Source organism: Hermetia illucens, chromosome 3 (genome assembly GCF_905115235.1).
Source record: "Hermetia illucens chromosome 3, iHerIll2.2.curated.20191125, whole genome shotgun sequence".
Lineage (NCBI taxonomy): Eukaryota > Metazoa > Arthropoda > Insecta > Diptera > Stratiomyidae > Hermetia > Hermetia illucens.
In genome coordinates, this window is record NC_051851.1 from 94,927,889 (window position 1) to 94,940,407 (window position 12,519).

The window sequence follows — 12,519 nt, forward strand, 5'->3', positions numbered from 1 at the left end:
GTAGTATTCGAAATCAGATGTCTGGAATTAAGTTATGATGTAGGTTTTAATTACGCCAAGTTGACAGAATAGATTATGCAAAAAATCAATGAAAGTTTGCTCTCAAGACTTGCTGAATTATAAAGTGCAAACCAAACACGTTCGACTGCTTCGAAGGGCTGCGAATTGGAGGCCGATTCACATGTAGATGAGTCGGTGTTGACGTAAGTTCTCAGGATCTCAGGTTATAGTGAATGTATTCCTGATAAGTTTTTATTTTGGGGGTAGACAAAGCAGTTTTGGATGTAAATAGTAAGAATTATTAGTGTTGGAATTGCAAGTGAATGTTTTTTATGTAGCGCTCAACCATGGGCCGGTACGAAGATGAATTCAAGGGAAAGAGGTCGTTTGTCAACCGCAACTTGGTAGCTATCGTTATGATTCCTTCCCTGATTGCATTGCATTACGGTTGGTCCTTGCTGCAGCAGAATGATGCGCTCGTGAAGAAGGAGGAAAGGATCGATCTCCCGATTGTAACCGTAAGAATCAGGATATGGGCTTGTAACCCAAGCTTTGTCTCAATGATATTTTCTTTGCAGGCTGCACGGCATCTTTGGAGAAAACTACAAGGGAGTTCCGGTGATGACGCTAGCAAATAACAAAAATAATTCTTGTAGCTTAAAGTTATTTTGTGTAACCAATGATGCTTTTATAGAGTTTAAATAAGGTGCTGTGATAGTTTGACGCCCTTGAAGTAAATTTTGCAAAATTTTAACATCTGTTTCAAAATTTGTTACCGTAAATGTCGCAGCAGACCATAGAACTCCTGGGGATTCAGGAGAGTTTTTCTTCAGACTTTATGGCTCATTGTCGGTGCCTTCCAAGTTAACAGCCATAAAAGCGAGAAAGCAGCCGAGACAAGTTTGACTAAAACCCGCGGTTCTAGCAGTCTAGGAAATGAATTGGAATGGCTACGAGATAATCGAGATGAACCCCACACATCTTCGACAGTGGGGAGTTATCAAGGAAACGTAAGTTTGGAGACGCTTTCATCGTGAATAGGGACCTCAAAGCACAAACCCCGATTGTGTGCGCTTCGCATCAAAGGAAAGTTTTTTAATTACAGCTTGTCAACATACACGCCCCAACTGAAGAAAAAGATGATGATGTAAAAGGGCAATTTTACGATCGCCGGGAAAAACTACACGACACATTGCCTTCGAATGATGTCAGGTCAGGGATTTCAACACCAAAGTTGGGAACGAGAATGCACATCGTGAAACGGCCAGAGGCCACAGTCTCTATGCAACTTTGCAGGTAGCAGAAATTTAGCTGTAAAATTGATATGCTTACCTTACAAGTGAATTCACAAAAGGATATGGGCGTCCCTAGATGGCGTTACCTCCAACCAGATAGAATACGTTCTCATTACCAAAAATGGACATTCAGCATCCTCAACTTGAGATCATATCGAGGAGCAAGCTGTGACTCCAACCACTATATGGTAATAATAGTATCGCCAAGGAATATTGCACTTCTTCTTTTTCTTTTTCTTCAGCCTTTGTCCCATTCACAAGCGGGGTCGGCTCGTCGTGATCGGCTTCGCCATTTGGCTCTATCGAATGCCTGATCTGGGTGCAATCTCGAGGCTTTCAAATCCCCATCCAGCGTATCAAGCCACCGTTGCTTAGGTCTGCCTTTTAGTCGTTTACCATCGACTTCGATGTTCAGACCAATCTTTGCAAGTGAATTCTCGTTTGCACGAATTGCGTGACCATACCATCGAAGACGCCTCTCTCGCAACTTTTCCACGATCGGTGCAACCCCATAACGATCGCGGATATCCTCATTTCGGATGTGATCTAAACATGAGCACCCTGCACTGTTCCATTCTGATAAGTTCCCCAAGTAGAGCTCCCTCAGCCTTTCCTCTTCGTTCCAGTCAATCTGGTTTGTATTCTGTCACATATCCCCACAGATTAAAACAATATCATTGGCCTAATCATCAACTTCCATGCTCCACATTAATAATGAAAATACCCCGCCTTGTGGACAACCTTGTGTAGTGTTCAGGACAATAGAATTTGTACCTGTCGATACTTCTATTTGCCTACTATGTAAGATTCTGCTCATCCAGACGGCCAGGGGGCTTCGCATTTAGGGCATCTCTGGGTGCGATGTGTTATCGAACCCTCGTTCGATGTCCAAAAATGCACACAGTGCTGTTTCCTTCGTATCTGTGGTACCCCGTACTGCATCCGTCAGCTGATACAAGGCAGTTTCGGTTGACCGTCCTGTCCAGTAAGCTTACCGAAATGGATGTAGGAGATTAGACCAAAGTTATGATGCCCGCACCACTCTTAGAAGAGGTCATAAGATGATTTCTAGGTCTCTCTGGAATAGTGCTGGGAAAATGCCATCTACTCCGGGTGATTTTAGTGGCTTAAAAGTTCCCAATGCCCATCTTACTCTCTCTTTCGAGCATACCTCTTTCGCTAGTTTCCAATTCACCTTTTTCTGTTCCATCGATGGGGTTTCAGACAGAATGTTATTGCCTTCTGCCGCGGGGTAGGACTTGGGGGGAATGAGTTCTGAGAAGCAGATGTATGCCCTTTTTCCTTTTTCCTTCTTCAGACAGACAGAAGATATTGCCTAGTTTTTGGCTATAACTGTATATAGCCTGGATGATTCTGGGGCTTCTTCTATTCCTTCACACAATTCCCTGTTTCGCATTGCTTCCTTGATCGCGTTGCTATATGTCGTCAGTGCTCTTTTGTACCTTTGCCAGTCCCCCGTTTATTTCGCCTCTGGTGCCTTGTGCAGGTCACAAATGTTGGCATGTTCCCTGCATTATTGCAGAATTGCAGAAGGTACTCACCTTTTCGATTAACGTTATGATTCCCCAGACTTCATGTGCGTTAGCATCGTTGTCGAGGAGTGTGGTAGCGCTTTCCTCTCGCAGAAGTCCGCCAGTCCAACAACTAATTCCAATGGAATCCGGATGTCGTCTCCTGGAAAGTAGCCCTATGCCACGACTGCCTCTCGGGTTCTTCATCCGGCTTCCAGTGAGACTTGGACAGCCACGAGGTCTCCAGTTAGAAACTTCGAATAACAAATGTATTTTAAGTTTCTTTTGCGAATAATGCAAGTTTTTGGTTTTTCATAAGGGGAATATCTAAGTCAAGGTTGGCCTGCTTCTCTTCTTCTGTGAGCAGGAGGACCACTTCGTTGCTCGGCCCTGCCCTTCGAGCCTCTATTTCATCCAATTCCTTCGGGGACCTTCGCCACCGCGCTTCCTCCCTTCCTTGGTCTCTCCCTGTGAACGTCCACAAGTATGCTACCAAATCTGCAAATGAGGAGGCAATTACGACCTTTAATTGCCTCCCCATAACCTTGTGTGGAGATCCATGTTTTGAGTGATGAGAAGACGTAGAAGCTTCCCCGTCTCAATCGCTGCTGCTTTGGGAAGGTAGAGCTTCACCATGTGTGCCCCTATATCATCCCCAGCACATGTCGACAATTCCGTTCCCTTCCACCTTGACAGTTTAGGGACTATAGTCCTAAGCCCGCCCGCGATTCCCTACGTTGCGCAGTCTACCAGTATAAGAGCTGGTGGAAAGCGTATGCCGATGACAAGAGCGCCTTATTCCATCCCTCGCGCATCTCCATGACGATGAAGTCCTCAATTATTTCCTGCTTCTCACGAGTGAATATTTGCTTCGGGAATACTTTTGGCAGCATGGTCAGCCGAATGTTTTTTATCGAATTAACATAGCTAATAGCGGGCCTTCTGGCTCCTGCTTTCACCTCGATATTTCCCCTTTCTTGGGATTGGATTTAGGTTTCTTGGAAGCATTCCCGTTTTGCGGGCTGATTTCCATCGCTCCTCGCTTTCTTAGCTTAGATCTGCCCTGAGCTTCCTTAATGGCCTCGTCTGGTTTCAGCCCTTCTTTCAGATAGGGCAGATACCATTTAACATCTGCGCCACTGAAGCCTGCTTCCTTCCTGATGTCTGATATGGTGACCTCAGATGTACCCTTGCTCCTCCCTATTGGTTTTTTGTGGGTTTATGTATTACTGTACTCCTTTGAATCCCACGAGTATGGAGGTTAGAAGGTCCGTTGTGGCAAAGTCTCCCATAGTGCGGCAAGGTCAGGCTTACTCACTAAAGCGACCAGGTATCAGTGAGACATCGCTTGAATAGGGTCAGTTACCCCCGACTGCAAACTATTCAATGGGCACGGCACGCATAACACCCTGGATTGGGAAAAGTGTTTTTCGACTCCTCGGTCTAGATCCGTAGCGTTTTATTAATGGTAGGGTCACAGGGTGTGGTGGCCACATCTCAATAACGGTCTTGGTAGACGAGAATTTTGGCTCCTAGGGCCACATATCAACCTCAGAGAGAGATAGGTTGACTGCCAGAAAGGTGTATTCCGTATCAATTTATTCTGCAGTCCACTGCTAGACCCCCACTGCACGGTAAAAAGTGTCTACAGGTTCGGAATTTCAAAGACCCGCGGAATAAAAACTAACCCACTTAGAAAATTGAACATGGGAAAGCTAAAAAATGATTTAATAGCGGGAGAATACACGGCAAAACTTGAAGAATTATTAGGTACCATTCTCCGCAACTTCAAGGGAAGCCTATAGATGACACATAGATGATGAAATAATTAGTTTGACGATGAATGTCATGAACGACAAGAAAAACAATCCATACAGACAACATGTGATACGAAACACAAGGACGAAGAGAGAAAACTATTACAATTTCCGAAGGGCAATTTATAATATTTTTTTTTTAATTTTTATAAAATTTTTCAATCAACGGTACTCTCAAGATTATGGTCGAGCATAATGGGAACATTGAACGGCCAGCATTGGAGAAAATAGAGAAATGGATAGGAATAACGCGACCAAATGTCACAAAGTGAGTGGCCAGGCATAGCTGAACTTATCAAATCAAGCTATCCATACTCTGGTTTTTTCTTTCTGGAACTGCGAATAGGTCCTGCAAGAGTAGAAGAAAAGTGTGATATGAAGATTTTATATGTTTTTGCGACCAATAAAATCTTCACAAAAATTTTAGAGAGAAGAATTAGACGGTACACCAATAAGATGGTTGCTGAATATCAAGCTGTCGATCGTTGATCAGTTATTTACAGTCAAGCAGATGCTAGAAAAAATTGAGATCACCATCGATGTCCATCAAATATTCGTGGACTTCAAGCAAGCATATGACAGTATTGATCGAAATGTACTGTTCAAAGTAATACTTGACTTGGAAATTCCAGCGAAACTGGTAAGCGTAAGTTGGTCTATAAATTAATGAAAACAAAGCGAAAATTATGACGCAAACGAGAAAAATGACGCCCAATAGAGGAGATATTACGATTGACGTGTATAACAGAAAATGTAGACACCTTTATATACTTAGACGTAGTTGTGACGAAAAGTGGAAGTGAACTCCAGAATTCCGAAAAACTGGTTAATACCTTCGAGAGGTGGGTCTTGATGAGAATAAAAAGAGTTGAACCAGAGGACGACCAATGACGAATCAGATACAACCATAAGTTCTACCAAATTTTTGACGACCCTAAAATCTCCAAATTAAAAAAACTTCAGAAGTTGCAATGGACCGGCCACGCTCAGCATATGGACGACATTCGGATACCTAAAAGGGTATTCGATTGATGGATCGAAATGATTGGAGCAAGGGCATCCTGAAGGTCAAGGCCCGAAATGGGCTGTAGTGCCTCGACGACGAGTATTAAGTTATGCATGGTTTAGACAAATTTTTGTGTTTGTTTTCGATAGACAATTGCATGCGACGGTCTCAGACAACAGCCAGACATGTTTTCATCCATGTTCCACTCAATGAGAACGTACATATAAACAAATTGCTGGCGACAAAAGAATCTGATACTAAAAATGAGAAAGTTCTGGTGAGGAATATAAACTACAACCCTGATCTGAACACCAAAATACGCGTAATAAATTTAGAAGAAAGCAAAACTAGAACTGGTCGACGTGACAAACCTAGAAGACTTTATCACTGTGTATGTTCGGAGCAGGATCGCGTGCTTGAGGTTAAAAGTGGGTAGATCCGTAAAGGGTTTGTCCTCCTGTGGTCCGTTTGTCATTTCCAGCATCGATTTATGAAGGACTTCGCGATTATGCTTTTTTTCGAGACACTTCCGAATAATTGCAACCATTGAGGCAATTTTTTATTATTTCTTCATAAAAATTTTACACAAACCCTTGCCATACCTCAATGTACCATTCGTTTTAAAAAATAGATGTTAACTGTGTCGTCAAAAAAATTCACAAATTTGTGCCTTTTTGCACGAATTAACGTTGTTACTATCGTTTTCTCTAATTCAATTGTACATTGAGTGAAGATAAAATGTTGTTTAGGGACCGTAAAGCACATATGCGAATGGACTCAAAATAATGATGCCTCTTTCAATGCCACTGTCTAAGTAGTGGCTTCGAATCTATTCCGAGTTATACGATAATATTAGAACACCTCATCTCATTAGAACATCTTCATCGGTGTTTTTAATGATTGATAATGATCCATAATTCAAATATTGAACGCCGTGGGCATGAAAACCACCCTAAGCACTTATAAGTATTGCGACATTGACTCCTCGGAACACATAGGCGTAGCGGAGAGATCCTTGTCCAACGCTGCAAAACAGGCGAAAACCGACGCATAACTGCTAAGGAGGGAAAAGCAGCAGAAGGATGATAATCTAGAAGACCAGTTCTTCGATTGACTTGAAACTTTTACTGTATATTCAGAAATATTTGCTCCTTGATTACACGCTATTTTTTGAAAAATTAGTTTAGAAATCCTAGTTTTGGAGTTGTTATGATACCTAATCGATTTCCTTCTATGTCAGCATTTTATGTTTGAAATTGCTGCAAATATGGGTCAAGAGATGTCTCTGTCTATTGGGAAGCCGTTATTTTGCCTTGAACAGTTCTGATAAAACTTACGAGCACTGCCTACTACTTTTATAATTAATGCTGATACCGACGCCTTCAGTTTTTGGAAAAAAATTTACCGGAGTTTATTGTATTTTTTGGCCTCTTAAATTATATTTTTTACCATTTTCGTGTTAATATGTAGTATTTTGCATACTAGAGATCCACTTCAACAAGTAATCAGTTGTCTAATCGAAAAGGATTCCTGGTATACTAATTACTACTAAAAGTATATAAATAATATTTTATAAAAGCTTATTTTTTATATTTAAAATAAATTAACAACGTATTTTATTCACAGTTCACTCTCACATAATTCATATTTGCATTCTTCATCCTTTCCATGCGCTCAGTGTGCTCTTGTTTATATCTTGAGTACCTTTTGCCAAAAACAAAGCAAAACCAAAGCGACAATGGTATCATGGCTAGTCCTACAGGCATTAAAAATAAGAGCAGAAATTCCGATGGGTCTGTGGTGCTTTGTAGGTCGTTCTCGATTGATTCAACATTCACGTAAACTTCCCTTATACGATGACCACGATAATTTAATGCTACACAAGCATATACTCCACTGTCGTCCTCAGTTACGTCCTCTAGAATAAGTTTACTTAAATATATATCATCTTTAAGGATTCGCTCGCCAGCGGTATTTATAAGTTTGTAGGTTTTGTTGGAATATTGAACAACTCCGCTTTGATCATGAAAATCTATCAGAGGTACATCCAACTTTCGGAACCATTTAATGGCAAGATGCGCCCTGCTTTGAACACGACAATGTAAAACCACGCGTGATCCCACCTCTGCTGTAGTATTTGCTAAACCATCCAGGAACTCTGGTAACAAAATTGCTGGAGATAAAATCGAAAAAGAAATTGGTTACACGATTTCAGCTGAAATCCGAAGGTAGATACTTACTCTTTACTTCCACTTGATAAATCCTAACAAATTGTATTTGTAATTTCTTAAAGTCATTTGAATCGTAGGGCCTCATAGTACACTTGTACAATCCAGAGTGCTCATCACTGGCGTTTCGAATATGTAACGTCGGCCGGCAAAGACCCGGGTCACAACTTAATTGCGTCCATTTTACACTGATCGTATCCTGGCACGAATACTGACTTGATGCGCCACCACAAGGCTGGAAAAATTTCCATTTGTACGTGTTCATAATTGAAAAGGTTCAAAATAAAAAAAATACCTTAAAATACCACTCCACCGGCAATTCCAGTGAAGAATTGATAGGGTTTTCCTTCAAACCGCATTTAAGTCTTATATCTCTTCCTATTTCCTGTTGCACTAGTTCCGGGACGTTGGATGTAGAGTCTGGCGAATAAAATACTGGGAAAGGGGAAAGGAGTTAATATTGATTTAATATTGAAATAGATCTAATTGGTGTCGCGATCGTCAATGCAATTAACTGAGTCGATTGTTATGGGTTTTCTTGAATTATTTTCATATACCCTGCAAATCTTAAATCACAGTTGTAAATGATTCGATTAGAGATTCATCCATCATTCCATACCCTTTATAAAACCAGAGGACAGTACGAATTGACAATTTCTAAGACGAAGTTTTAAATAAACAACATTTTCAGGTGTACTATTTTACTTTCACGGCTCATATACAGTCTTTAACTAATGATTTCAAAATGCTTGATGAAACTGAAGCGAGAAACTCTCTTTCTTCAAACATCGAGTTATTAAAGAGATTGTGAAAGAAATCGAGCGTCCAATGGTGCATGAACAAGCGGCCATTTACTAAAAAAAAAGTAATTAGAACATAATCGAAGAGTCACATACATTTGAGTAATTTATTTCCGGCGAGGTTGCCAGAAGCCGATGGAATTACAGCCGATTTGGTTAAATATGGAGGCGACCAATTGTAAAGCGGTTCATCAACTTATGCTCAAGGTGTGGGGCAGCGAATCTATGCCTGGAATATCACACAGTGCGGCAATTATAGAGGTATCACGTTGCTGAGTACCATCTATAAGATATTCTCCGCTATCTTGCTAGGTCGGATAGCCCCATACGCCCAGAACATCATTGACCCATACCAAAGAGGCTTCACTCCAGGAAAATCAGTAACAGATCAGATTTTCTCTTTGCAGCAAGCGATGGAAAAACTGTTCCAATATGGACATCAGTTACACCATCTTTAGTCTATAAGGGCAATATCTATGGTAGAAAGAGAAGACGAGGCTGACTCTGCCTGAGATTGAACGATGGTGTAGACCAGGACGCCAGGCAGCTTTTAGGGATATCGAATTGGTAGATCTCGGCGCAAAAGGGGGATGCCTGGAGTTCCTCATTAAGGCAGGCTTAGACCAGATACCGGTTGTCGCGTCGGTCATGAGGATGAAAGTAAAAATTTATCAAATGCCAAATATCAAATCAAATAATGAGGAATCGAATTTTGTTGAAAGATAGCGGAGCTCGTATAAACAATAAATAACGAACAAATGCTTCCTGTGTACATTGGTACATTATTGCATCTTATATGTTATTTCCACATATCACTGAATTATATGATATTATAGATATGATAGTCACGCGTAAAATCTAAATTATTTTGCTCTAACCCTCCCTAAGCGTCAGTCCTCCCAGTTATTTAGGGCTCCTCATTATATTTGATGCGGCAAGGGGCGAAAGCTTAGGTCGGGATGGACCACCACCATGTCATCTATAAATCTCAAATAATATTTGAGAAACAAGTTGGCGCCCAACGTGGGGCCATAGTTATTGCGTACGTAACAGCAGCGCGACCAGTAAGCCAATGTAAATACAGCGTTTCCCGGTGCCACCACTTAGAAGCTCTTCTTGGCCACTTGGTGTTGACGAAACCGACAGGGATGTTGCCCCATTTGCCTCCTCGAAACCTCTGAACACCGGCATTAAGGGGGAGCACCTTTTAGATATTTATTAATTTGGCTGCCACAGTAGCGTCATTTTTGCTGATTCCTGACGGCCCGACACTAGATCCGCCTTCACTGTTTCGTCTAAAATTTTGATATCCAGATACCTTACCATCAACCTTAAGTTGAAGTTGTTCCGCGCCAATGTTCTCTCCGCGCTAGTATATGAGAGCAGTACATGGAAAGTGATGACCACCCTGAACAGAGCTGAAGCATTTGCGTCCAGCCACCAACATTGGCGCCCAGGTGTCGTGGACGTGGTACGCCTCATTTAAAAAATAGTGACAATTTTATATAAAATCTATGGTGTCAGGAATTTTGTAGAGTAGCCCCGCGTGATAGGCATGCCATAAATCAATGCATCAAAAATGGACTGATGAAATACTGATGACGTGTTCAGTATAAACAAGACGACAAAAAATCATTTTTGTTGCATGTAGTTAAAGATCCGAACCATTCGGAAGTCATGTTTCGGTTAAAAACACAATGGCAGCTGCATTACACTCAATTTATCACCAATGCAGCCAGATGTGCAAATTTTATTTAAAAATTGAAATATCCTAGACGATCAGTTTGCCATAATTTTCTCATGCTCACTTATGGTGTAAGGACAGCCATACGGACAAGGCCATTGTCGTATACGTTTCTAAGTAGTTCTTTGTCTGGTGGTGTAGCGACATGTGAAGCTCAATATGGTGATTTGACGTTGTATGTTAGTCACCTGAAGTTACAAATCTGATTACAAAATAGGTCGAAATAGGTCTGCAATCCTTAAATAAAATCTATAGTTAAACTGGAAACTTTTTCTTTTAATAGTTTTACTTACAAATATGGGTATTTGGAGCTCATCAAATTGGTCAGAGGTTGTTTTTTATTCGCGACGCAGTAATTGAAAGAATTCTGTTTTCTTTATTTATGGATAAGCTGATCGATGATATTGGATTGGTTGCATCGAATGGGATTTTTCATTGATGGTTGCAACTAAATCTTTTGCACGCTTGATGTGTGTAGTAACGGATCCCTTTGCGTACTCTTATGGCAAATTAAGTTTTATTATATTAAATTGGATGTTTTCTCTCTATCCATGGTGTTGCCATTGTGCATGGGTTGCATAGTAATTTTTATTTATTACATTATTTCCCTTAGCCACTTGGCCACTGTTATCTGCTTGCACTTTGATTTCACCATTGGAATTATGAAATGCAATTTCACTTAGTTTGTACAAAGGCTTATCAATCAAGTCGTCGATAAGCATTTTGATTAATTATGCGTATGTTGCATCTGATATTGTTGGTTCCTAGATAACCACTCATAAATTTGATATACTTTGTTTAAAAACATATATGATAGGATAAGGAGCGGAATAAATTGTTAGTTTTAGAAGGCATTTCCAATAGGATTAAAGTAGGATAATCACCCCGTTTAGTTAAATCGGAATATAACAGGTATTCAAATGTTTCCTATGGATTAGGCATTGAGACAAGTGATACGGTTTCATGGAAATAGTGTGTGTGATTCGTGCGAGTGCCAAACGTTATGTGCGAGGATTCCGATTGCGGGAGTTCTGGGGTTTCAAATAAAGAGGTCTTCAAAAGTTTCAGATTTTTACATTGACCGGAAGTTTAGTCGCCGTACAGACCGCATATTCATCGTTTGAAAAACATATTTTATAAACGCTCAAACACAAAAATATCTCAAATTTGCATCTCGACGCCTTTCACCGCCAGAGTTAAACTGATGTTGATAAAAGCTTTTTAGAGACGGGAAACGATTTTAGCACTGCTTTTGCAGTTTGTTCAAGACATATTTTTCCTTTTAAAATTAGAACTTAGCTAGTCTTCTTACGATTTCATCATTCATGTATATTTTGTCGGAGTCGAAAGGACGGTTCGGTTGGTGTATACGGCACATTCCCAATTATATTGCTGCTTTGGGGGGAGCGGTATTTTTTAAAATGTGAGAAAAGATTTCATCGGATATTTAAATGGTGATTAAAATAAGGATAAAGATCGGAAGTTAATTTTATGCGGCCATACATTTAAAGAAGTAACACAAAATTACCACAAGCTACATAAGTTCGGGCAGAAGTTTATTTGTGGATATATTCAGGACTTTGTTTGATATTCGAACGAGGAAATAGTAAATGTTAAAAGGCCGTTGACTATAAAAGAGCAGATAATAAATGTTTCCAAAAGTATACATGCTTCGCGAGAATTCGTAATAAGTCCTGAGTCGAAAGAAACTGATTTGTTTTTAAACCTGTTAGTAATTAAAGAAAGACAAACAAAAGGCGTCATCTTCTGCTTATACCAAGGTCAATAAGATCCATGTATTAGATGGATAAAAGGAAATGTAACTCACGACTAACTACCTTGTGAGGCATACAACGAGACGAAGAGAAAACTTGCAATTTAATTGCAGCAAGGCTTTTACATATTAATTTAAATATTTGAATTTTTATTTATATTTGCAATTGTTTTCTGAAACTAAGTTATATCAATGTGAACCGACTCTAGAACTTTGGCTGAGGTTTATTTTGCTTTGTTTTCGTGACAATTTCTCTTGAAATATTGTTTCTTTTATTTATTTTATTTCAATATCTTATTTTAAATATAATGAAATGTATAGGA

At 40.1% G+C, this 12,519-nt stretch overlaps 2 protein-coding genes across 4 annotated transcripts in view; one reads left to right on the top strand and one right to left on the bottom strand.

The window, feature by feature from the left end:
* The first annotated feature begins 12 nt into the window (after positions 1–12).
* On the top strand, positions 13–754 carry LOC119651649. Of its 3 annotated transcripts, none has more exons than XM_038055327.1 (3): positions 13–203; positions 339–518; positions 579–754. In XM_038055327.1, the coding sequence occupies exons 2-3, from the start codon at positions 348–350 to the stop codon at positions 636–638; spliced, it is 231 nt and encodes a 76-aa protein (XP_037911255.1). In that variant the 5' UTR covers positions 13–203; positions 339–347; the 3' UTR covers positions 639–754. The 3 variants fall into 3 exon arrangements, with proteins under 3 accessions (XP_037911255.1, XP_037911253.1, XP_037911254.1); XM_038055325.1 differs by having other exon boundaries at positions 124–284; XM_038055326.1 differs by lacking the exon at positions 13–203 and having other exon boundaries at positions 210–518.
* A 6,459-nt stretch (positions 755–7,213) lies between these two features.
* The window catches only part of LOC119652783 (fibroblast growth factor receptor-like 1), a 31,829-nt gene continuing 26,523 nt past the window's right edge, over positions 7,214–12,519 (bottom strand). Inside the window, exons 2-4 of the mRNA XM_038057098.1 lie at positions 8,174–8,313; positions 7,891–8,113; positions 7,214–7,823 (exon numbers count right to left, since the gene is read on the bottom strand). Coding sequence (XP_037913026.1) covers positions 7,267–7,823; positions 7,891–8,113; positions 8,174–8,313 — 920 coding nt within the window. The 3' untranslated portion in view covers positions 7,214–7,266. The remainder of the gene's footprint in view (positions 7,824–7,890; positions 8,114–8,173; positions 8,314–12,519) is intronic.

Excerpts from the sequence above, each read along its gene's own strand:
- LOC119651649 (XM_038055327.1), top strand. The coding sequence starts at position 348 with ATGGGCCGGTACGAAGATGAATTCAAGGGAAAGAGGTCGTTTGTCAAC. Across the intron at positions 519-578 it reads TCGATCTCCCGATTGTAACC|GCTGCACGGCATCTTTGGAG; the intron begins GTAAGAATCAGG and ends TTTTCTTTGCAG.